Consider the following 26737-nt stretch of genomic DNA (forward strand, 5'->3'; position numbering starts at 1 on the left):
AATCAAACATATGCATGGGTAGGGGTAAGCTTTGACCTCCTAAACTAGCCATTCTTTCCTCTTTTGACCTTGTCCTTACAAGTCTCTTGCCTAAGGATCTCCCTTTTCTCTCAAGTTTCTAGCATATAGGACCCCTTAGTCTAAAAGTCACGTATGACTTTGAGATACCTCCAGGTGACAAAGTTTAAACTTAAACTTGCATTAATATTTCATAGAAAATGCAAGTAATTTAGAAGTGTAGCACTCATCAAGGCAAATAGTTTAGACCCCTAGATGACAAAAATTAGGCTTCTAGGTGCAAAACAAGGCCTCTAGAAGTTAAGTCAAAGTGCAAGCTCCTAGCTTCTCCACAGCCCCTCTCCACTCCCTTTTTCTATTTTAGGCACCATCTACCTTCTTTTGATCTTGTTCTTACATCGTGATATTGCAGGTTTGAGTTTTCATGGCCGTGATTTTACAGATTTTCTCGTACACACACTGTCATTCTCATCATTCTTGTGATTTTACAGATTTTCTCGTACACACACTGTCATTCTCATCATTCTTGTGATTTGCCATAATTACATAATCACGTTAATTTTTTTCATGACTGCAAAATCACGCCCTATTTCATTGTGATTGTAGAATCATGTTGCTCACACATCGTGATTATGGTCGTACGCCGTGATTATTACCTGACTGCAGAATCATGTTGCTCGTACATCGTGATTTATTCGTATGCCATGATTCTTGATCACGACATGACTGCACAATCACATTGTGCTTGTACACTGTGATTTGTCCATACGTTGCGAGTCTTAATCACGTCAATTTTTCATGACTGTAGAATCACATTGATTTTTATCGTGTTTACAAAATCACACGTTGATCAAGATAGAATAAGGTTTACTATTTTTGGCCTCGTAATCCCAAAAATCGCGATGGGAATCTCGGGAAGATAATCACAAGCATGACCACGATCGTGATTTAGCAAGTTTTACCCAAAAATGTGATTTTGTAGAAAAATTAAATTTTGTTTTTTGGAAGGTCTTTAATGTTTTTGCTTAAACAAATTGTCTCCTAATTATAAATATAACGAATATGTGTTTAATGGAGCCTAATCTGCTCTCTAAACTCTCATTTTTTTATGATTTTTTTCTCTTGACATCTGTCAAAGCTTGTGCAAGGGCTTGGGCTTGTATGGTCCAAAATTTACATTCTACATTGAAACGACAAGCCATCTAGGTTGCATTCAGGCATATGGCCAGCAATATGACGGCAACCTACTACCTCAGTTCGCTGGGAGTATTTTTTTGGTCACCCTTACTCTGCGGCATAAAAAAATAATACAAATTGTTAAAATAAAAAAAGGTGGTGGGAGTTTGAACCAAGGTTCTAGTGGGGCTCATAAATTGAAGTCCAAGACCTAATGAAAGATTAGTCAATTGTGTGTATATATAGATTAGTCAGACGATGCCTTGCCTCTGAACACGCTCTCTCTCTCTCTCTCTCTCTCTCTCTCTCCCTCCCCCCCGATCGAACCCTAATTTTATCTCCGTGATCTGATCGGAGACCCTAGTCTCTGAAAAAGAGAAACCCTAGGGCGAGATGGCAACTGTCGGCAACACCAACATGCAGGCGAAACTGGTATGCTCAAGCCCTCGACCTCTCTTCATTGTTTTTCATTTTTGTGAGGGTCCTTTTTAACATTGAAAAGTATCATCTGTATAAGGTCCTTCTCGGAGACATGGGAGCCGGAAAATCAAGCCTAGTCTTGCGTTTTGTGAAGGGCCAATTCCAGGATTTCCAGGTACAAATTGTTTTCCGGCAGAAATTTTTATGTCAAATAAGTAACTGCACCATATCTACAAGGTCCAACTGATTACTGATTTTTTTTCCCAACTGATTACTGATTTTTTTCCCCCTCCAGCTAAAAATAATCAAATGCTATTTGGGTTTTATATCTTTACGATCTGAACGCTGATGGGATTTAAAAAAAACATAATTATATCATATTATTTTCTGGCATGATATCTGTATTATGAAATTCTTAACCATTTCAGCTCTGAAAGAGCTGAATTAATTATTTTAATTATTTTGCTATGGTGTCGGGAATCACAGGAGTCCACAATTGGGGCTGCATTTTTCTCACAAACAGTGGCCGTGAATGAGACCACTGTAAAATTTGAAATCTGGGATACAGCTGGACAGGAAAGGTATCATAGCTTGGCCCCCATGTATTATCGTGGAGCCGCTGCAGCAATTATTGTTTTTGATATTACCAACAATGTAAGTATTGCAAAAAACTAGTTTTTTAGCATCTGGATTTTGTATATATATATATATATATATATATATATATATATATATATATATATGTATGTTAGAAGTCATCTCCTGTCTATTTGTATACACCAGGGCCTCTGTTGTGGGTGTGCCCGCCCGTATATCATTTTTCCACACTCCCCGTATTTTTTCCCTATTTTTCCCATTTTTTCCTAGTGGTTGGAGGGCTGCCAGGTGATGCCAGGAGCATCCCAATGCTGGCCGACTGGACATTCCTCAGTCGTGTGCATCTGGGCTGCTGGCCGACCTGTTCTGACTAGGCGTGGGCATCTGCTGGCCGACTGCTATTTTCAGCAGTCGTGGGCATTTTTCACAGTCGTGGGCACCTTCTGGAGCTGGCCGACTGCTCACATAGAGATGTATATATTGCCCCTCAGCCCCCACCACTTTCTCATTCAGTTTTTCGGGATCTTGTGTATAGAGAAGAGTTTACACACCTATCTCTCTGTGTTTCTTGTGCTGATTATTTTCTGCAGTCTACTTGCTCTCGTCTACCCAAGTTTGGTTGTCATTTCCGCTGCATATTCTGACATGGTATCAGAGCCCTAGGCTCTAAGAGATCTTGGGCGTTTTTCTGAGCAAGAGGGGGAGCAACAGGTTGCTGATCGGTGGACTGTTTCGGGCTGAACGAGAAGAGAAGGTGCAAGAGGAAGGCGGGCAAAGGGGCTGGATATTTTCAAATTTTCAGATTTTTCCCACCCACCCACCCTTTCAAGTTACTCTCCGAGATGGTGGATTTACTCGAGATGGCTGAGAAGCACGTGAAGATTCCGACTCTCCCCACGTTCCCAGTGGATCGTCAGTTGGACGGGTCCAATTACGGCATCTGGAAGGTCATGATGGAGTCAGTTCTGGAGTCATATGATCTTGCTGATTTTATTATCATAGGGGTGCCACGTCCGGAAGCTGAGGAAGGGGAGTTATTATCGACGAGGAAGGACCGAGAGGCACAGGCACACATGTGGGACCGTGTCAACGCCAGGGTCCGGTCATTTATATTCCTCAATTGCACACCACAGGTGATCAACCATGTGAAGCACATGACGCTGGCGAGAGGCATATGGGAGCACTTGGCTTCTTTGTACAACAGGGTGTCACCCATGAAGCGGATATCCTTGGAAGTGCAGATGCGGGTTATGAACCCTGCAAAGTCCTCGACGATGCGGGAACACATTAACAAGCTGCAGGCCCTTCAGCAGGAAGTCCTTCAAGCTGGGAAAGAGATATCATCCGAAGATATGGCCATCACGTTACTTTCCCACTTGCCTGGTCAGTATTCCGCTTTCTATTCCTCGTTGATCACGAGTGGCAGGCTCAGCACCATTACTTGGGAGGAGCTTGTGCCAATGGTCTTGGACCAGGAGGAACGTTTCACGAATCCTCCTCACGGCGGAGGTTCGGAGGCCTTAACTGGCCAACGGTCGAAAGGCCGTAATACCAACAAGGGCAAAGGGAAGGCTTCACCGGAGAAGTCTTCTGAGAAGAAGCCTGATCCAGAACGAGAGAAGCTGAAGGCCGAAAGATCGTGTAATGATTGTGGCGAGAAAGGCCACTACTGGAGGAAGTGCCCTAAGCAGACAGGGAAGAGTGCTGATTCCTCAGCCTCAGCCGCGAAGACTCCGGCATTTGTGCACTTGGAGATGGTGGACTCCGATGCTTCATCATCTTCGAGCGAGGAGGCAGTTGGCTTCACCGCAAAGGATACCCGGGAATGGATTCTCGACAGTGGTGCTTCCAGGCACATGACTCCATCCCGTGACTTCTTCCTGGATCTGAAACGGCAGTCAGGTCGTATTTTTATTGGCGATAACTCCACTATTCCGATACATAGTGAGGGCCGGATGGAGATTATTCCCGACGGCAAGAGGGGCAAGCATGCTTCCCGTGTTCTTTATGTCCCTGCTCTGGGCTTTCATCTCTTGTCAGTGCATGAGGTATGCAAGACTGGCTTTCGGGTGGAATTTGAGGAGCATTCAGTTGCTCTAAGGGACCGTGAGACAGGCAAAGTTGTTTGGGAAGGCGGTGTGGAGAATGGCATCTACAAGCTCTCTGCACTCTCCTCACTGACAGGCTCTCAGGTCGGAGATTTGTGGCACTTTCGTTTTGGCCACTTAAATGTGGATGCTTTGCGGCGCGCCTTCCGGGACCAGATGGTGGTTGGCTTGCCAGATGTTGGTAATAGGCAAGGACGCTGCAGTTCTTGCATACGTGGTAAGCAGCACAGGGAATCCTTTCCGAAGCAGGCTTCCAGGCGGGCTTCGAAACCTTTGGAGTTGATTCACACTGACTTGTGTGGACCACAGCAGATACCATCCTTGGGAGGATCTCTCTACTTCATGCTGCTTGTTGATGATTGTACCAGATTCACGTGGGTCTACTTTCTTTCACAGAAGGACCAGGCTTTTGCTCGGTTCAAGGATTGGCACGTGATGGTGGAGAAAGAGTGGATTCCAGGTCAAGACTCTCAGGGCTGACAAAGGAGGTGAATTCTCCTCGACTGTATTTTTCCGGTTTTGTGCAGATCATGGCATCAAGAGGGAATTGACCAATACTGGATCGCCTTCGGAGAATGGAGTTGTTGAACGTAAGAACAGGACTGTGGTGGAGATGGCGAGGACCATGTTGGAGCATCGTGATCTTCCTCGTCCACTTTGGGGTGAGGCTGTGGCAACAGCTGTCCATACCATTAACCGCTTGTTGTCAGTCGGGATGTGGTCTTTGACGAGCATGTTCGAGCATCCACTGTCGAGGAGCCGCCACTTCTTGGAGATCCAGAGGAGTCTGATGATGATTCCCAGTATACTACTCCAGTTGATCCACCTCAGTCATCACAGGAGGTTGAGCCCGCAGCTGGAGTTGAGACCCCGCGAACACAGGAGGCTCCACGATCTGTTCGAGTACCTAGGTGGTTGTTAGACACCCTTCGGGAGTCGGGTGTCACGGAGCTACCCTCCGAGTGGACCACAGAGGACGGCCCTCGAAGATCACATCGAGTCCGAGATAAAAGCAACACGGCGGAGCTTCTTCAGGTGAACTATGCTCTGATGTCTCGTATCATGCGGGATAAAGAGCCCACTTCCGTAAAGGAAGCCCTTTCACAGGATACTTGGAGGAAAGCCATGCAGGTGGAACTTGACGCCATCGAGAAGAACAACACTTGGGAGTTGGTACCGAGGCCGTCGAAGCGGTCAGTCATTGGTGTCAAATGGGTCTTTAAGACCAAGTACGCGGCTGATGGGTCGGTGGACAAACACAAAGCCAGGCTCGTGGCTAAGGGTTATGCTCAGCGGCCAGGCATCGACTATGAGGATACCTTTGCACTGACAGCGCGGATGACCACGATTCGGACCGTTCTTGCCCTTGCTTCTTCTCAGAGGTGGCCCGTGTACCAGATGGATGTAAAATCGGCGTTCCTTAATGGTGACCTGCAGGAGGAGGTGTACGTTGAGCAGCCTCCAGGCTTTATTGTTCCAGGATCGGAAGGGATGGTTTACAGGTTACGTAAGGCCTTGTATGGTCTTAAGCAGGCTCCGAGGGCTTGGAATCAGAAGATTGATTCCTTCTTTATTCGGACTGGATTTCAGAGATCGGTTGCAGATCCGAACCTGTATCTCTTTCGGGAACGTGGCATGGTCACACTCATCATCCTTTATGTGGATGATCTCATTCTCACCGGCGGTCATGTGGAGCACATTGGAGTGACAAAGGCTGCCTTGTCAAAGGAGTTTGAGATGACCGACTTAGGCTTACTCCACTTCTTCTTGGGATTGGAGATCTGGCAGACCCAGAGGGGGTTTTTCGTCTCTCAGCAGCGGTATGTTCATGAGTTGCTTGAGGCCTTTGGGATGGAGAACTGCAAGCCTATTACTTCGCCGATGGACCCGAACACAAAGTTAACCGTTTACAGATCCTTGTGAGCCAGTTGATGCCTCGCAGTACCGGAAGTTGGTTGGTTCATTGATCTGGTTGCTGAACACCAGATTGGACTTGAGCTTCTCCGTGGGGCTGTTGAGCTCTTTTATGCAGACGCCATTGAAGACTCATTGGGACGTAGGATTGCGGATCTTGCGGTATCTGCAGAGTACGAAGGATCTGGGACTCTTTTACACAGGAGGGAATGGAGTCAAGCTCCAAGGTTGGAGTGACTCAGATTGGGGAGGAGATCCAGACACGAGGAGATCTACTTCAGGATACACTTCTACCCTCGGCTCAGGAGCAGTTTCTTGGAGCAGCAAGAAGCAGCTCAACTATTGCCCTTTCTTCGACAGAGGCAGAGTATCGGGCTGCTTGTGGTGCTGCTTGTGAGGTTGTATGGCTGCGGAGGCTGCTAGGCGAGATAGGGTTTCCACAGAGGGAGCCCACAGTCATCCAGTGTGATAACCAGAGTTGTATAGCTATTGCTCGGAACCCGGTTTTCCATGCCCGGACCAAGCATATAGAGATACAGTATCACTTTGTACGCGAGAAGATCTTGGCGGGTGACATCTTGCTACTTTATTGTTCGACGGAGGACAATGCGGCGGACCTCTTCACGAAGTCTCTACCTCAGGCTACGCTCAGGCGGCACTCCAGCTCCCTGGGGTTGGTTACACAGCCAGGAGCTGAGAGGGGGTGTTAGAAGTCATCTCCTGTCTATTTGTATACACCAGGGCCTCTGTTGTGGGTGTGCCCGCCCGTATATCATTTTTCCACACTCCCCGTATTTTTTCCCTATTTTTCCCATTTTTTCCTAGTGGCTGGAGGGCTGCGAGGTGATGCCAGGAGCATCCCAATGCTGGCCGACTGGACATTCCTCAGTCGTGTGCATCTGGGCTGCTGGCCGACCTGTTCTGACTAGGCGTGGGCATCTGTAGCTGGCCGGCTGCTATTTTCAGCAGTCGTGGGCATTTTTCACAGTCGTGGGCACCTTCTGGAGCTGGCCGACTGCTCACATAGAGATGTATATATTGCCCCTCAGCCCCCACCACTTTCTCATTCAGTTTTTCGGGATCTTGTGTATAGAGAAGAGTTTACACACCTATCTCTCTGTGTTTCTTGTGCTGATTATTTTCTGCAGTCTACTTGCTCTTGTCTACCCAAGTTTGGTTGTCATTTCCGCTGCATATTCTGACAATGTATGCATTCCATTGTCTTGTGAAGATTGCAGAGATGGTTCAATGTTTTGCTTGTGAATTACCTCAAGGTTAAGGGTTTTTTTTTGCAGGATTCGTTTGTGCGTGCGAAGAAGTGGGTACAAGAGCTTCAGACACAAGGTGTTCCCCCTTTATTTGTTTCTATATCGGGCTTTTTGTCTCGCTGACTAACAATGCATTAGTTTCTTTATTCTCTGTCAATATCATCCCAATCAAGTGTTACATACTGGGCCACTATCACTTATGTAGTATGACCAATCCGTCATCTTGAGGTCACTGAGTAGTTGAATACATGTGCTGAATTCAAGAACTATGCTCGCTCCCTGATTTCATCTTCATTACTGGAGTAGCTGCAGTGTATAGTGCAAGGAACCATTTGCCAGGTTAGCAGGACTGATTGTTCCCCAGTTCAGCAGAACTGGCATGTTCTGTTGGAGGTGGCAGTTCCTTGACATATCAGCACAAGCCCCGGTGGCATTTGACATGCAGACTGGGAATGTGGTTGACCTGTGAGTGACCATATGTTGCCAGGGAAATAAACGATCAACCTATTTGGGACTCGCACTACTCCTTCTGTGGTACATATGCTAAGAAAAGGGCGTCAACCCCACCCGCAGCAAGAATGTGCTCCATGAAATCTATTATCATGAATGTGATGGCTTAGATTTTACCAAGTCTGAATAATCAGGATTCAAATTAAAAGCTTTGAGCATGGTAAGAAAAAGCTAAGCTTGTGCTTGTTGCTTGCAGGAAATGCAAACCTTGTGATGGCTCTTGCTGGGAATAAGTCTGATCTAGCCTCAAAAAGGAAGGTAGAGTCAGAGGTAAGCTCTAACATGATTTGGATCTTCTCTAGAGGGTGTCGTTGTCTCTTACAATGAAGCATATTCTCAAATCATCTCAGCGGTTTTTGTATTCAGGAAGCGCAAGCATATGCTGAAGAAAATGGGCTGTTTTTCATGGAGACATCAGCTAAGACTGCCCACAATGTGAACAAGTTGTTTTACGACATTGGTATATAAAACCAGAATGTTGTTTTCTTTTTGTTTTGTTTTATTTGGGCCCTTTTTTCCCTGAAAATATTTGGGGCAATTTTTTTTCCCCGGAAAATATTCTGGGGCAATTTTAAGTAATGCTTTCAAGTTATGGGCTTTGTAAAGGACCTCATTTTGTGGTTGCTAGCAACAGCCCACAATTGCTGAACTTGGTCTTTCCAAGGCCATGGTCTCAATGTGAGCCCATATCCACAACCAGGTGCACATATTTGCTGTCCGGTGTCAACTCCCCAAGATCTCCTCGTGATCATTCCTGGTACGAGACTCCAAACCTGCAAACAAACAAATAAACAACAAGGGGGTGCAGGCCTGACTCACCTCCCAACCATGACAGCCGTGGGCGAGCTCACAGTCTTGGCTGTCCCCACCGAGCCATGAGCTGAGCTAACTAGGTTGACGTACCGACCAATCTCCTCCTCGCGACGTCCCATACCGCCACGAAGCTACCCTCGCGGGCCTCGAGATCGCTGCCGGCCTCGGCTGCGTAAAGCAGGTGCACGTCTGCACTAGATCCAGGCTCCAAGACCATAGAGCTCTCACAAACTCGTGAGACTCTCTATATCCCAATAACTAACCTTGGCCACCCTTTTATAGGCTCTTGGCCGGTCATCGGGCGTCTACACTTGGGCGCCCGCCTGTCCATACTTGGGTGCCCGTCCGTTAGTGTATCCCTAACTCAGCTCGTCAATCAGCCTGCCTAGCTCCAAGCTTCCCCAAGCCTCGAAACTAGTCTTGCGTGCGTGTAGCACACGGTAGATACACACTGTGTACATGACATACTCCCCTTCCTCTAAGAGCTCACTAAAAAGCCAGGGTAATCTCTCTGAAGAGTAGTCAATGTCTCCCATGTAGCGTCCTCCTCAACACGATCCTTCCACTTGATCTTGTATTCCGTGATAAGCGTATGACGCAATCTTCGTTCACGAAAGCCAAGAATCTTTTCAGGTTCGTGCGGAACAAATGTCATGTCCTGGACATCTATAATTTCTTGAGGAGTAACTAACTGATCTGCTCCACCCAATACTTCCTTAAGTCTATTGACATGAAATACAAGATGAACTTTCACATGAGAAGGCAAATCCAATTCATATGCAACTGAACCAATCCGTCGTGTAACACGAAATGGTCCACAGTATCTAGGGGATAATTTCGGAGATCGACCTGTCTGTAAAGTCTCGGAATCTTTCGAAACTCGCAAATACACCATCGTTCCTTCAGAGAACTGTCTGGGTGAACGATGTCTATTAGAATAAAATCTGTCTCGGTCTTGAGCATTTCTAATAGATTCCTTTGCAACTTGTAACATTTCCTGCATATCTTGCAAAAAATTACGTGCTGCATCATGCTTAAGTCCTGAGAATCCTACTGTAACAGGTGATCTAGGTTGAAAACCATACATAAGCATGAAAGGACTAAAACCTGTACTCCTATGCTTAGTACTATTATATGCAAATTCTAACATAGGAAGATAATCCTCCCATGAACTCTGAATTTTGGATACATATGCTCGAAGCATATCCTCGAAAATCTGATTCACTCTTTCAGTCTGGCCATTAGATTGAGGATGATCTGAGGAACTCAAATTCAAAGTTGTTTCCAACTTCTCAAAAACAAGTTTCCAAAATTCACTCGTAAACTTAGAGTCCCTGTCACTGACTATGTCCTGCGGTAACCCGTACAGTCTAAACAATTGCTCGATAAACTGCCGTGCTAATTGCGTAGCTGTAATAGTCTTCCGGGTCGGTAAAAATCTAGCCATTTTTGTCAAGCGATCTACCACAACCCAAATAGAATTGTGGCCTTGATGTATTCGTGGCAATCCGGTAATAAAATCCATGGAAATACTTTCCCATTTATTACCTGGGATTTGCAAAGGATGCAACAACCCAGCCTGTCTAAAGCGTTCAGCTTTATTTGCGTGACAAATTTGACACTTGAGAACATAATCTTCTACATACCCTTTCATCTTCGGCCAATAAAAAGTGTGTTTCACTAACGATAGTGTCCTGTGTACCCCAGGGTGTCCAGCAGAAGGGGCGTCGTGACACTCCTTAAGAATCTTGGACCTAATGTCCGGGATCTGTGGCACACAAATTTTGCCATTACGGAACAGTAAACCATTCCGAATCATCCACTGGCCTCCTGCAGCCTGAATAGTAGACTGCTCAGTCACCGAGTCTTGGTGAATCAATGAGCTCCCGTCCTGGATCTTCTGCCAAAATGGACCAAAATAACTATCAGTCCTGCAAAGCCCTCTCAATGACTGAAATAAGTCAGTAGAAATCTCGGTGAACGACAAAGTATTCACCTCTCTAATCCGACTAAGCGCATCTGCAATACTATTCATGGACCCTTTCTGATAACGGATCTCAAAATCAAAATCTTGCATTAACTTTGCCCAACGAGCTTTCCTGCCTCTCAAATCATCCGCATCACACACATACTTGATTGACTGATGATCAGTCAATACCACAAACTTGGAGCCATATAAATAATGTCTCCAAACCTTGAGAGCATGAATCACAGCATAAAGCTCCTTCTCAAGGGTTGGCCAACGAGATTGAGTGTCGTCTAGCTTTTTACTTTCAAAAGCAACCGGTGTACCATCTTGAAATAGAGCAGCCCCAATAGCATAGTCACTGGCATCAGTTTCAAGAACATAAGGCCGACTAGGATCAGGTAATGCTAAGATAGGTACTTCCTTGACTTTATCTTTCAAAAGTTTGAAGGCCATATCCAAATCGTTATTCCAAGTGATAGACTGATTTGACTTACGTCCACGATCTTTCAATAAGTCGGTCATCGGTAGTGTAAGCTGAGAGTACTCCCGCACAGATTTCCAAAGAAAAACTACAAAACCACAAAGTTGTTTCACTGTTCGCGGTATAGGTCAGTTCAGAACCTTCTGAACTCGGTCATAGTCAATGCTCAATCCATCTCTAGTGATCTTGTGTCCCAAGTAAATGATGTCGGTCATAAAGAACTCACATTTACTTAACTTAGCATATAGTCGATTCTGTCTTAAAATAGATCAGACAATCGTGAGGTGTCATACAATCGTGAGGTGTCTGACATGATCCTCAAGAGTACGACTATATATCAAAATATCATCCAGGAACACCACCACAAATTTTTCCAAATGTTTACGAAAAAGATCGTTCATCATTTGCTGGAAAGTGGCTGGAGCATTGGTTAACCCAAAAGGTAATACGAGAAACTCGTAATGGCCATACCTAGTCCGAAAGGCGGTTCTTTCGACATGCCTTTCATGAATACGTATCTGGTGATAGCCAGTACGTAAATCTATCTTTGTGAAATATTTTGCTCATGCTAACCGGTCAATTAGGTCATCTGATCTAGGGAGAGGATAACGGTTTTTAATGGTCAGCTTGTTCAATCTCTTGTAATCTATACACATTCTCCAGGTATTGTCCTTCTTTCTCCTAAGCAACACAGGTGCACCCCAAGGTGATTTACTTGGACGGATGTGGCCCATCCTTAAATAATCTTCGAGTTGTTTAGCGAACTTATCTTCCTCGGCTAACTTCTGGATTTTTCGCTCGCTGAAGCTCCCGCCTCCCCCTGCTCTGCGCGCCATCGCTCCTCCCCCCTCCTCGCGGCCTTTCTTTCCTTCCGCCCCCCGCTTGCTACCCTCTGCTCGCCGCTGCGCCCCCCCACTCCTTCCTCGCTGCTGCGCCGCCCCCCCCTCCTTCCTCGCTGCTGCGCCTCCCCCCCCTCTTCGCCAGTTCGCCCCCCTCCCCTCTTCGCCATTTCGCCCTCCCTCCCTGCTGCCGCCTGTTCGCCCTCACCCCCCGCTGCCGCCTGTTCGCCCCCCGCCTCTTCGCCTCTTCACGCCCGCCTCCCTTCAGCAGCGCCCCGCCCCCCTCCTTCTCGCGTTGTCGCCGCTTCGGGGGATTTGGCAGGAGTTGATCCACACCCTGCGAGGACAGTACGACCGCATCCGGGGAGACTCGGATGAGGCGATCTTACGGCGCCAGGCCTTTCATACCACTTGGCGCTGCGGCCCGTTCTACACCCTACACACGGGATCCCCCCGTTGGCACTACAGGCCACCTGTTTGGCTCTTTCCCCCCCCCATTGTATGATTTAGCCGCTCCGTCCTTTAGACTGATGCTTGTATTTTGCAGCACCTAGGGAGAGTCTCCCGGGCTGCCATGATGTATTCACTGCTCTTCTCTCTGGTAGGAGCAGGAGAGATCTCTTTTGTAGCCCTACGGGCGTTTTTTACATAACTAATGAAAGGATCTTTTCTCGGAAAAAAAAAAAAACTTATCTTCCTCGGCTTGGCTCATCCTGTAAAGTGGAATACTGACAGGATGAGCACCAGGGATCAAGTCAATACGATGATCTACTGCCCGTTCAGGTGGTAAACCCGATGGCAGTTCCTTAGGTAATACGTCTTGAAACGAATCAAGTATCTTCTGTAAGTCTTTGCTTTCAAACACACTTAATTCATTTACATCCAAGGAAGGGTTGAGAAAGGAAGAAAGTGGAATCAATACACAAAATGGAAAGCGGTATACAAAGAAGAATCCATTATATTTCCAAAATCAATTGTATTTACAAGAGGTCCTTGAGAGGGATGAATACAATCACCTAAAATAATATACTTGGTGTCCCTATGCTGAAAAGAAAAAATATGACTAGACTAATCTATCTGGACTTGAAGAGTCTTAAACCACTCAATCCCTAATAACAAGTCTACATTTTCTAGGTGCATTACATAGCATTCTAGAGTATCATTGTAGTCCTGAATCCGGATTGGAAGCATCTTCACCTTTCGATCCCAAACTTGCCTTCCCGTAGGTAAGCGTACCTCATAGGTATGATCGCTGGGTGTCGTATCAAGACTCAATTTCTGCACGAGTTTGTAGTTAACAAAGTTGTGTAAGCTGCCAGGGTCTAAAAGAATGTGAATCTTATGGCCATTCACTTCTCCATAAACTCGGAGAAGATCATGCAAGCCAAATACTTTAGAATTGAACAGACAATCAGAACAAGTACTAGGGCGAGAAAGTATAGTACCTGTCAAAGACAACTGGTTAGCTGCCTTTGGCTTGGGTCCTGCATTTGTCTTTGCACCCTTTTGCTTCGGGCACTCGTTATGCATGTGTCCTTTTTCTTCGCAGATAAAACAATGTCCTTCCTTCTTGAGCTTTAAAGTCCTAAGGAGTCGTTTCTTCTTCGCTGGTGTCGAACTGGAATTCTTCGAAGGTTGGTCTGAAGACTTTCCTTCCGTCGTGTTAGCCATAGGTGCGGAGAACTTTCTTTTATGCTTGTTCCCCTGCTCGGTAACGGGTTTCGACTTGGAAGAGACCATTGTATCATCATAGATACGAGCTGAATGAATGGCCTCGTCGAATGTTTTGCATTTGTTATTTTTAACCTGTAAACGATATGAGTCTGGTAAACCAGCTACGAAGAACCCCAAAAGAGTAGTGGGATCCATCTTTGTAGCTTTCATCTGCAAGTCCCTAAACTTTTGGAGGTAGACCTCATAAGTGAGGTGCTGTGTCAAATCCCCACGGATCCCCTCGTGATCGATCTTGGTTTGAAACTCGAATCCTGCAAACAAACGAACAAACAAACAAGCAAGGGGGTGCATGCTTGACTCACCTCCCAACCATGACAGCCGTGGGCAAGCCCACAGTCTTGGCTGTCCCCACCGAGCCACGAGCTGAGCTAACTAGGTTGACGTACCGACCAATCTCCTCCTCGCGACGTCCCATACCGCCACGAAGTTGCCCTCGCGGGCCTCGAGACTGCTGCCGGCCTCGGCTGCATAAAGCAGGTGCAGGTCTGCACTAGATCCAGGCTCCAAGACCATAGAGCTCTCACAAACTCGCGAGACTCTCTATATCCAATAACTAACCTTGGCCACCCTTTTATAGGCTCTTGGCCGATCATCGGGCGTCCACACTTGGCCGCCCGTCCGTCCATACTTGGGTGCCCGCCCGTTAGTATTTCCCTAACTCAGCTCGTCAATCAGCCTGCCTAGTTCCAAGCTTCCCCAAGCCTCGAAACTAGTCTTGCATGCGTATAGCACACGGTAGATACGCACTGTGCACATGACATACTCCCCTTCCTCTAAGAGCTCACTCCTGAGCTCACTAAAAAGCCAGGGTAATCTCTCTGAAGAGAAGTCAATGTCTCCCATGTAGCGTCCTCCTCAACACGATCCTTCCACTTGATCTTGTATTCCGTGATAAGCGTATGACGCAATCTTCGTTCACGAAAGCCAAGAATCTTTTCAGGTTCGTGCGGAACAAATGTCATGTCCTGGACATCTATAATTTCTTGAGGAGTAACTAACTGATCTGCTCCACCTAGTACTTCCTTAAGTCTACTTACATGAAATACAGGATGAACTTTCACATGAGAAGGCAAATCCAATTCATATGCAACTGAACCAATCTGTCGTGTAACATGAAATGGTCCACAGTATCTAGGGGATAATTTCAGAGATCTACCTGTCCGTAAAGTCTCGGAATCTTTCGGAACTCGCAAATACACCATCGTTCCTTCAGAGAACTCTCTAGGTGAACGATGTCTATTAGAATAAAACCTGTCTGGGTCTTGAGCACTTCTAATAGATTCCTTTGCAACTTGTAACATTTCCTGCATATCTTGCGAAAAATTACGTGCTGCATCATGCTGAAGTCCTGAGAATCCTACTGTAACAGGTGATCTTGGTTGAAAACCATACATAAGCATGAAAGGACTAAACCCTGTACTCGTATGCTTAGTACTGTTATATGCAAATTCTAACATAGGAAGATAATCCTCCCATGAACTCTGTCTTTTGGATACATATGCTCGAAGCATATCCTCCCAAAATCTGATTCACTCTTTCAGTCTGGCCATCAGATTGAGGATGATCTGAGGAACTCAAATTCAAAGTTGTTTCCAACTTCTCAAAAACAAGTTTCCAAAATTCACTCGTAAACTTAGAGTCCCTATCACTGACTATGTCCTGCGGTAACCCGTACAGTCTAAACAATTGCTCGATAAACTGCCGAGCTAATTGCGTAGCTGTAATAGTCTTCCGGGTCGGTAAAAATCTAGCCATTTTTGTCAAGCGATCTACCACAACCCAAATAGAATCATGGCCTTGATGTGTTCTTGGCAATCCGGTAATAAAATCCATGGAAATACTTTCCCATTTATTACCTGGGATTTGCAAAGGATGCAACAACCCAGCCTGTCTAAAGCGTTCAGCTTTATTTGCCTGACAAATCTGACACTTGAGAACATAATCTTCTACATACGCTTTCATCTTCGGCCAATAAAAAGTGTGTTTCACTAATGATAGTGTCCTGTGTACCCTAGGGTGTCCAACAGAAGGGGCGTCGTGACACTCCTTAAGAATCTTGCACCTAATGTCCGAGATCTGTGGCACACAAATTTTGCCATTACGGAACAGTAAACCATTCCGATCCTGCAGCCTGAATAGTAGACTGCTCAGTCACCGAGTCTTGGTCAATCAATGAGCTCCCGTCCTGGATCTTCTGCCAAAATGGACCAAAATAACTATCAGTCATGCAAAGCCCTCTCAATGACTGAAATAAGTCAGTAGAAATCTCGGTGAACGACAAAGTATTCACCTCTCTAATCCGACTAAGCGCATCTGCAATACTATTCATGGACCCTTTCCGATAACGGATCTCAAAATCAAAATCTTGCATTAACTCTGCCCAACGAGCTTTCCTTCCTCTCAAATACAACAAAACCGAGAAAAGAACGAAGTTGTTTCACTGTTCGTGGTATAGGCCAGTGCAAAACCTTCTGAACTCGGTCATAGTCAATGCTCAATCCATCTCTAGTGATCTTGTGTCCCAAGTAAATGATGTCGGTCATAAAGAACTCACATTTGCTCAACTTAGCATATAGTCGATTCTGTCTTAAAATAGATAAGACTATCGTGAGGTGTCTGACATGATCCTCAAGAGTACGGCTACATATCAAAATATCATCCAGAAACACCACCACAAATTTTCCCAAATGTTCACGAAAAAGATCGTTCATCATTTGATGGAAAGTGGCTGGAGCATTGGTTAACCCAAAAGGTAATACGAGAAACTCGTAATGGCCATACCTAGTCCGAAAGGCTGTTCTTTCGACATGCCTTTCATGAATACGTATCTGGTGATAGCCAGTACGCAAATCTATCTTCGTGAAATATTTCGCTCCTGCTAACCGGTCAATTAGGTCATCTGATCTAGGGAGAGGATAACGGTTCTTAATTGTCAGCTTGTTCAATCTTTTGTAATCTATACACATTCTCCAAGTATTGTCCTTCTTTCTCCTAAGCAACACAGGTGCACCCCAAGGTGATTTACTTGGACGGATCTGGCCCATCCTCAAATAATCTGCGAGTTGTTTAGCCAACTCATCTTCCTCAGCTTGGCTCATCCTATAAGGTGGAATATTGACAGGATGAGCACCCGACTACTCTTTTGGGGTTTTTCGTAGCTGGTTTACGACTCGTACCGATTACAGGTTAAAAATAACAAATGTAAAACTTTGGACGAGGCTATCCATTCAGCTCGTATCTATGATGATACGATGGTCTCTTCCAAGTCGAAACCCGTTACCGAGCAGGGGAACAAGCATAAAAGAAAGTTCTCTGCACCTATGGCTAACACGACTGAAGGCAAGTCTTCGGACCAACCTTCGAAGAATACAAGTTCGACACCAGCGAAGAAGAAACGACTCCTTACGGCTTTGAAGCTCAAGAAGGAAGGACGTTGTTTTATCTGCGAAGAAAAAGGACACATGCGTAATGAGTGCCCGAAGCAATAGTTTACCAAGTCAAACGCAAGACCCAAACCAAAGGCAGCTAACCAGTTGTCTTTGACAGGTACGTCAATTACTGTACTTTCTCGCCCTAGTACTTGTTCTGATTGTCTGTTCAATTCTAAAGTCTTTGGCATGCACGATCTTCTCCGAGTTTATGGAGAAGTGAATGGCCATAAAATTCACATTCTGTTAGACCCTGGCAGTTCGCATAACTTTGTTAACTACAAACTTGGGCAGAAATTGAGGCTTGATACGACACTCAGCGACCATACCTATGAGGTACGTCTACCTGCGGGCAGACAAGTTTGGGATCGCAAGGTGGAGATGCTTCCAATCCAGATTCAGGACTACAAAGATACTTTGGAATGCTATGCCATGCATCTGGAAAATGTAGACTTGTTATTAGGGATTGAGTGGTTTAAGACTCTTGACGTCCAGATAGATTGGTCTAGTCATATTTTTTCTTTTCAGCATAGGGACACCAAGTATAGTATTTTAGGTGATTGTATCCATCCCTCTCAGGGACCTCTTGTAAATACAATTGATTTTGGAAATATAATGAATTCTGCTTTGTATACCACTTTCCATTGTGTCTTGATTCCACTTTCTTCTTTTCTCATCCCTTCGTTGGATGTGAATGAATTAAGAAAGAATTACAGAAGATACTTGATTCGTTTCAAGACGTATTTCCTAAGGAATTGCCATCGGGTTTACCACCTGAACGGGCAGTAGATCATCGTATTGACTTGATCCCTGGTGCTCATCCTGTGAGTATTCCACCTTATAGGATGAGCCAAGCTGAGGAAGATGAGTTGGCTAAACAACTCGAAGATTATTTGAGGATGGACCAGATCCGTCCAAGTAAATCACCTTGGGGTGCACCTGTGTTGCTTAGGAGAAAGAAGGACAATACTTGGAGAAGGTGTATAGATTACAAAAGTTTGAACAAGCTGACCATTAAGAACCGTTATCCTCTCCCGAGTCCCTAGATCAGATGACCTAATTGACCGGTTAGCAGGAGCGAAATATTTCACGAAGATAGATTTGCGTACTGGCTATCACCAGATACGTATTCATGAAAGGCATGTCGAAAGAACAGCCTTTCGGACTAGGTATGGCCATTACGAGTTTCTCGTATTACCTTTTGGGTTAACCAATGCTCCAGCCACTTTCCAGCAAATGATGAACGATCTTTTTCGTGAACATTTGGGGAAATTTGTGGTGGTGTTCCTGGATGATATTTTGATTTATAGTCGTACTCTTGAGGATCATGTCAGACACCTCACGATTGTCTTATCTATTTTAAGACAGAATTGACTATATGCTAAATTGAGTAAATGTGAGTTCTTTATGACCGACATCATTTACTTGGAACACAAGATCACTAGAGATGGATTGAGCATTGACTATGACCGAGTTCAGAAGGTTTTGGACTGGCCTATACCACGAACAGTGAAACAACTTCGTTCTTTTCTCGGTTTTGTTGTTTTTCTTCGGAAATCTGTACGGGAGTACTCTCAGCTCACACTACCGATGACCGACTTATTGAAAGGTCGTGGACGTAAGTCCAATCAGCCTATCACTTGGAATAACGATTTGGATATGGCCTTCAGACTTTTGAAAGATAAAGTCAAGGAAGCACCTATCTTAGCATTGCCTGATCCTAGTCGGCCTTATGTTCTTGAAACTGATGCCAGTGACTATGCTATCGGGGCTGCTTTATTTCAAGATGGTAGACCGGTTGCTTTTGAAAGTAAAAAGCTAGACGACACTCAATCTCGTTGGCCAACCCTTGAGAAGGAGCTTTATGCTGTGATTCATGCTCTCAAGGTTTGGAGACATTATTTATATGGCTCCAAGTTTGTGGTATTGACTGATCATCAGTCAATCAAGTATGTGTGTGATGCGGATGATTTGAGAGGCAGGAAAGCTCGTTGGGCAGAGTTAATGCAAGATTTTGATTTTGAGATCCGTTATCAGAAAGGGTCCATGAATAGTATTGCAGATGCGCTTAGTCGGATTAGAGAGGTGAATACTTTGTCGTTCATCGAGATTTCTACTGACTTATTTCAGTCATTGAGAGGGCTTTGCAGGACTGATAGTTATTTTGGTCCATTTTGGCAGAAGATCCAGGACGGGAGCTCATTGATTGACCAAGACTCGGTGACTGAGCAGTCTACTATTCAGGCTGCAGGAGGCCAGTGGATGATTCGGAATGGTTTACTGTTCCGTAATGGCAAAATTTGTGCCACACAGATCCCGGACATTAGGTCCAAGATTCTTAAGGAGTGTCACGACGCCCCTTCTGCTGGACACCCTGGGGTACACAGGACACTATCGTTAGTGAAACACACTTTTTATTGGCCGAAGATGAAAGGGTATGTAGAAGATTATGTTCTCAAGTGTCAGATTTGTCAGGCAAATAAAGCTGAACGCTTTAGACAGGCTGGGTTGTTGCATCCTTTGCAAATCCCAGGTAATAAATGGGAAAGTATTTCCATGGATTTTATTACCGGATTGCCAAGAACACATCAAGGCCATGATTCTATTTGGGTTGTGGTAGATCGCTTGACAAAAATGGCTAGATTTTTACCGACCCGGAAGACTATTACAGCTACGCAATTAGCTCGGCAGTTTATCGAGCAATTGTTTAGACTGTACGGGTTACCGCAGGACATAGTCAGTGATAGGGACTCTAAGTTTACGAGTGAATTTTGGAAACTTGTTTTTGAGAAGTTGGAAACAACTTTGAATATGAGTTCCTGAGATCATCCTCAATCTGATGGCCAGACTGAAAGAGTGAATCAGATTTTGGAGGATATGCTTCGAGCATATGTATCCAAAAGACAGAGTTCATGGGAGGATTATCTTCCTATGTTAGAATTTGCATATAACAGTACTAAGCATACGAGTACAGGGTTTAGTCCTTTCATGCTTATGTACAGTTTTCAACCTAGATCAGCTGTTACAGTAGGATTCTCAGGACTTAAGCATGATGCAGCACGTAATTTTTTGCAAGATGTGCAGGAAATGTTACAAGTTGCAAAGGAATCTATTAGAAGTGCTCAAGACCGAGACAGGTTTTATTCTAATAGACATCGTTCACCTAGAGAGTTCTCTGAAGGAACGATGGTGTATTTGCGAGTTCCGAAAGATTTCGAGACTTTACGGACAGGTAGATTTCCGAAATTATCCCCTAGATACTGTGGACCATTTCGTGTTACACGACGGATTGGTTTAGTTGCATATGAATTGGATTTGCCTTCTCATGTGAAAGTTCATCCTGTATTTCATGTCAGTAGACTTAAGGAAGTACTGGGTGGAGCAGATCAGTTAGTTACTCCTCAAGAAATCATAGATGTCCAGGACATGACATTTGTTCCGCACGAACCTGAAAAGATTCTTGGCTTTCGTGAACGAAGATTGCGTCATACGCTTATCACGGAATACAAGATCAAGTGGAAGGATCGTGTTGAGGAGGACGCTACATGGGAGACATTGACTTCTCTTCAGAGAGATTACCCTGGCTTTTTAGTGAGCTCAGGAGTGAGCTCTTAGAGGAAGGGGAGTATATCATGTGCACAGTGGGTATCTACCGTGTGCTATACGCATGCAAGACTAGTTTCGAGGCTTGGGGAAGCTTGGAACTAGGCAGGCTGATTGACGAGCTGAGTTAGGGATATACTAACGGGCGGGCACCCAAGTATGGACGGGCGGGCGGCCAAGTGTGGACGCCCGATGACCGGCCAAGAGCCTATAAAAGGGTGGCCAAGGTTAGTTATTATATTATAGAGAGTCTCGCGAGTTTGTGGGAGCTCTATGGTCTTGGAGCCTGGATCTAGTGCAGACGTGCACCTGCTTTATGCAGCCGAGGCCGGCAGCAATCTCGAGGCCTGCGAGGTCAGCTTCGTGGCGGTATGGGACGTCACGAGGAGGAGATTGGTCGGTACTTCAACCTAGTTAGCTCAGCTCGTGGCTCGGTGGGGACAGCCAAAACTGTGGGCTTGCCCACGGCTGTCATGGTTGGGAGGTGAGTCAGGCCTGCACCCCCTTGCTTGTTTGTTGTTCGTTTGTTTGCAGGATTCGATTTCGAACCAAGATCGATCACGAGGGGATCCGTGGGGATTTGACAGGGGTTCAATTCCTTCCACCAAAGCAAAGCTTTGCCGGACAGGAAACCTGCTGCTAACTGGATCCTTTTTCCATCATCATATGGATGAAACTCAAAGTGAACTTGCCACTTGTGTAGCCAAGTGTCCACGATCTCCTTGGTTCTCTGCTTTTGCTCGTCCCCGAACGGTTCCGGAGTAATGTTGGGGCCTAAAGCTGAAGCCAAGGTATCCATCCCCGAGAAAGTAGAGAGAGTAGTGGTCAATAGAGCGATGGAGTTTTTTAAAGCTTGCATCTGGGCTGCGATTTGTGCCTGACGTTCCGACGAAGAAGCTTCGAGAGCTACTTTAAACTCTTGGAAATCTGATTTTGACACAAAATCGTCAAAAAGATCGGCATCGGTTCCTTCCGTAGCCGGCAAGCCTTCGCGTTCCACGAGGGGCTCCAACTCTGATTCTTGGGTCGACATTGTGAAGAGGGTACGTAGAGAGAAAATTTGATCTTTGCACAACAAAAGTGCACGGGAACTTGAGAGCTTGAGAGCTTGAAAACTTGAGAACTTGAGAACTCGAGAGATGTGTGGCAAGAAGCCCACGTGAGGGGTTTATAAAGGTTTCCCAAAAGCCAAAAAATCTCGAAAAGCTAGGCTTAGCTTTTGCTTTAGCTCTTGTGTTTTTTTTGTGGAATAAATATATATATATATATATATATATATGGATATATATATTCTTTGTTCTTTAAAAAAAATAAACACCTTGGAAACCTTAGAGAGGGGGTTCTTTTAAAATTTAAATATTTTAAACTCCCCTAAAAAAACAAAAAACGAAAGCATAAAAAATAACGAAATGCTTTCCTTGCGTTTTGTTTTTTCGCTTCCCTCCTGGATTAGCCGGATGCTGTCTGCTGACGTGGAGAGCTGGCCGTCGTTGCTGTCATCACTGCTGCCGGCGTGCCAGAACTTTCGCACTAGCTGCGCCTGTGCCAGCCGGATGTGATTCCTGCCCTGGGCCGCCTACAGGGCCTGGCTGGGCGCCTGCGTAGGCCTGGGCGCTGCCCGCCTGGCGTCGGTACCAGCCCGCCTGGCGTAGCCTAGGCGCCTATGTGGCTTGGCTGCCTGGCCGCCTGGGCTCGCTTGGCTACGCAGGCCTGCTGGCCTGTAAATAGAGCCAAATACGCCTGCCAGCACGGCTGCCCTCGCACACTGACTGCCAGCTTTATCGACTGCACAGACTCGACTACCAATCGCATGCTCACCAGCGTTCGACTAGCATGCCACAACCGCTTCTTTCTCTCTCTCTCTCTCTCTCTCTCTCTCTCTCGCGTTCAATCAACGAAAAGCAAACTTGCTTTTTCGTTTTTTTTGTTTCTCTCCCTGCAGTTTATGCGTATGCACAACAAAACAGGCCTCTTCTTTGCAAAAGCAATCAACCCTACCAAAACTACCATCTCCCATCATCAACATGGGTTTCTTTGATAAAGGAAAAACACATACCAAACTGAAAACTGCAGTATGCACAGAAAAAACAGCAAGCTTTTTTTACACATACCGTTCTTCGACCTCTTCTTCTCTACCTACCGACTTGCTCGTTCACGAGGTATGCTCTGATACCACTGTCAAATCCCCACGTTTCCCCTCGTGATCGATCTTGGTTCGAAACTCGAATCCTGCAAACAAACGAACAAACAAACAAGCAAGGGGGTGCAGGCCTGACTCACCTCCCAACCATGACAGCCGTGGGCAAGCCCACAGTCTTGGCTGTCCCCACCGAGCCACGAGCTGAGCTAACTAGGTTGACGTACCGACCAATCTCCTCCTCGCGACGTCCCATACCGCCACGAAGCTGCCCTCGTGGGCCTCGAGACTGCTGCCGGCCTCGGCTGCATAAAGCAGGTGCAGGTCTGCACTAGATCCAGGCTCCAAGACCATAGAGCTCTCACAAACTCGCGAGACTCTCTATAATATAATAACTAACCTTGGCCACCCTTTTATAGGCTCTTGGCTGGTCATCGGGCGTCCACACTTGGCCGCCCGCCCGTCCATACTTGGGTGCCCGCCCGTTAGTATTTCCCTAACTCAGCTCGTCAATCAGCCTGCCTAGTTCCAAGCTTCCCCAAGCCTCGAAACTAGTCTTGCATGCGTATAGCACACGGTAGATACACACTGTGCACATGACATGCTGCGAGGTCATGGTCAAAGCTGAAAACCGGGCAACAGCATCATAATCATCCTCTTTCTTGAGGAATTCCTTCTTGAAGACGTCTTCGAATTGTGCCCAAGTCGTTGGCTTAGGGTTGAGTTCCTTCCACCAAAGCAAAGCTTTGCCGGAGAGGAAACCTGCTGCTAATTGGATCTTTTTTCCATCATCATATGGATGAAACTGAAGGTGAACTTGCCACTTATGTAGCCACGTGTCCACGATCTCCTTGGTGCGCTGCTTTTGCTCGCCCCCGAACGGTTCCGGAGTAATGTTGGGGCCTAAAGCAGAATCCAAGGTATCCATACCCGATAGAGTAGAGAGGGTAGTGGTCAAAAGAGCGATGGAGTTTTGCAAAGCTTGCATCTGGGCTGCGATTTGTGCCTTACGTTCCGTTGAAGAAGCTTCGAGAGCTACTTTGAACTCTTGGAAATCTGATTTTGACACATAATCGTTAAAAAGATCGGCATCGGTATCTTCCGTAGTAGCCGGCAAGCCTTCGCATTCAACAAGAGGCTCCAACTCTGATTCTTGGGTCGACATCGTGAAGAGGGCAAGTGGAGAGAAAATTCGATCTTTGCACAATAAAAGTGCGAGGGAGCTTGAGAGCTTGAAAACTTGAGAGATGTGTGGCAAGAAGCCCACTTAAGGGGTTTATAAAGGTTTCCCCAAAAGCTAAAAATCCCCAAAAGCTATCTTTAGCTTTTGCTTTTGTGTTTATATATATATATATATATATATATATATATTCTATTTTCTTAAAAAAAATACACACCTTTAAACCTTGGAGGGGGGGGGGTTAACTTTAAATTTTTTTTTTTAAACTAACAAAAAAAAAAACGAAAGCCCAAAAAAAACGAGTGCTTTCCTTGTTTTTTTTTCTCATCCCTCCTGGATTAGCCGTTGGTTGCTGCGTTGCTGACGTCAATCTTCGGCTACCTGCGCCAGTCTTCCTGCCGGCGCCACCTCGCCTGTCGTCGGTTGTTGTCATCACCTGCGCTTCAGCCGATGCCTTGTTGCCAGCCTGCGCGCCTGCGACAGCCCCGTGTAAGCCTGGCCACCAGGCCACGTGGCCTGGGCGCCTGCCTGGCCTGGCCGGGGCGCCTGCACTAGGCTGCGTAGGCGTGGCTACGTAAGCCTAGCCGCCTGCCAGCTTGCTAGCCGCCTGGCTACGCAGGCTTGGCCGCCTGGCTACGCAGGCCTGGCCGCCTGGCTAGACAGCCCTAGGCGCCTGCCCGCCTGTAGCTGCCGGTAGCCCACTCCAACACCCGCCAGCATGCAAACCCGCCAGCATGTCCACCTTCTCACACGCGTGCTCTCTCTCTCACTCGTTCAACGAAAAGCAAACCTGCTTTTTTATTTCTGTTTTCTCTCTACGTTCATGCGACTGCACAAACGAATCATGCCTCTTCTTTGCAAAGCAAACAACCCTTCTTAGACTACCACCTCCCATCAACATGGGTTTCTTTGATGAAGAAAAACACATACTGAATCTGAAAACAACAGTATGCACAGAAAAAACAGCAAGCTTTTTTTAACACATACCTTTCTTCAACCTCATCTTCTCTACCTACCGACTTGCTCGTTCACGAGGCATGCTCGTATACCACTGTCAACTCCCCAAGATCTCCTCGTGATCGTTCCTGGTACGAGACTCGAAACCTGCAAACAAACGAATAAACAACAAGGGGGTGCAGGTCTGACTCACCTCCCAACCATGACAGTCGTGGGCGAGCCCACAGTCTTGGCTGTCCCCACCGAGCCACGAGCTAAGCTAACTAGGTTGACGCACCGACCAATCTCCTCCTCGCGACGTCCCATACCGCCACGAAGCTACCCTCGCGGGCCTCGAGATCGCTGCCGGCCTCGGCTGCGTAAAGCAGGTGCACGTCTGCACTAGATCCAGGCTCCAAGACCATAGAGCTCTCACAAACTCGCGAGACTCTCTATATCCCAATAACTAACCTTGGCCACCCTTTTATAGGCTCTTGGCCGGTCATCGGGCGTCCACACTTGGGCGCCCGCTCGTCCATACTTGGGTGCCCGTCTGTTAGTTTATCCCTAACTCAGCTCGTCAATCAGCCTGCCTAGCTCCAAGCTTCCCCAAGCCTCGAAACTAGTCTTGCGTGCGTGTAGCACACAGTAGATACACACTGTGCACATGACATCCGGGTACCCATTGATGCAGTGTCGCTGCTCCCACCTGCTGTTCTGGCATTCCATCTGCTGTGGGCAGCTTGCTGTTCGTGGTCCTCCAAGAGATCACCTGTATCTGCAGATAACCTCACGATTCTGCTCCAATGGCACTGAGATTGGCTTACACCCTGTCATTTCATACTTGGACAGCATGTCCAAAGCATACTGCCTTTGCAAAAGCCAAATCCTATCATGTGATTCTAATCACCTCTATACCCAGGAAGTATCGCAGCTCTTGTAAGTACATGAATGTTCGTAGCCTATTAAGCTTGCTGATATGCATCCTCATGTCTATAACACCCCTTGAAAACAGACCCTCCCTTTTTCCAAGTACAAGAACCTTCTTAGTCTATTCGTGTTATTATACTTTGCATTCTTCTGCCTCTCTTTTGATTCCCAACATGTATCTTAGGAGATTTTGTGGTTGAAGATTAATTATTTTTAGTTTCATTTTTTGCTGCAGCAAGGAAGCTACCCAAAGCTCAACCTGTACAACCTCCAAGTGGAATGCTACTCAGTGATGTGCCAATGTACAGAGCCACGAAGAGTTCGTGCTGCTCTTAGTGCAAAGAATGCAGGCGGGCTTCAGCCGCTTCTGTGTGTACTTAATGCTATTGTGTAGATCTGTGGGGGGAAAAGGTCATCTCTCCACACCTTTCATTGATGCCAAGATCATTGCCTTCAAAACATGATTGATGGTTGTGAAGCTTGTGCTTGAGAGGGAGGAGAACCTGAGTGTGTGAGTGTTGGAGAGATGGGGATCTGTGTGGCACTCTGAGGTGTAGCTTATGCATGGTTGAATGCAAACATATGATATTGACTACAAGCAGAATAAAGATATACCTGCAAATGTATGACACCCAATTTGTAGTTCTGTAATAAGAGTTTTTTTAGGAGTACAAAC

The 26737-nt window shown here is 46.1% G+C and overlaps 1 protein-coding gene across 1 annotated transcript; it reads left to right on the plus strand.

Moving 5' to 3' along the window:
• Nucleotides 1–1407: 1407 nt before the first annotated feature.
• LOC147634897 (ras-related protein RABF2b-like) lies at nucleotides 1408–26737 on the plus strand. Its single transcript, XM_086804128.1, has 7 exons — nucleotides 1408–1626; nucleotides 1712–1789; nucleotides 2101–2268; nucleotides 7529–7577; nucleotides 8208–8281; nucleotides 8378–8471; nucleotides 26297–26737. The coding sequence occupies exons 1-7, from the start codon at nucleotides 1588–1590 to the stop codon at nucleotides 26395–26397; spliced, it is 603 nt and encodes a 200-aa protein (XP_086660254.1). The 5' UTR covers nucleotides 1408–1587; the 3' UTR covers nucleotides 26398–26737.

This window comes from Cibotium barometz, chromosome 10 (assembly GCF_041138505.1).
Source record: "Cibotium barometz isolate CiBa-2024 chromosome 10, ASM4113850v1, whole genome shotgun sequence".
Classification (NCBI taxonomy): Eukaryota; Viridiplantae; Streptophyta; class Polypodiopsida; order Cyatheales; family Cibotiaceae; genus Cibotium; species Cibotium barometz.

Excerpts from the sequence above, each read along its gene's own strand:
- LOC147634897 (XM_086804128.1), top strand. The coding sequence starts at position 1,588 with ATGGCAACTGTCGGCAACACCAACATGCAGGCGAAACTG. Across the intron at positions 7,578-8,207 it reads ACAAGAGCTTCAGACACAAG|GAAATGCAAACCTTGTGATG; the intron begins GTGTTCCCCCTT and ends TGTTGCTTGCAG. Across the intron at positions 8,472-26,296 it reads CAAGTTGTTTTACGACATTG|CAAGGAAGCTACCCAAAGCT; the intron begins GTATATAAAACC and ends TTTTTGCTGCAG.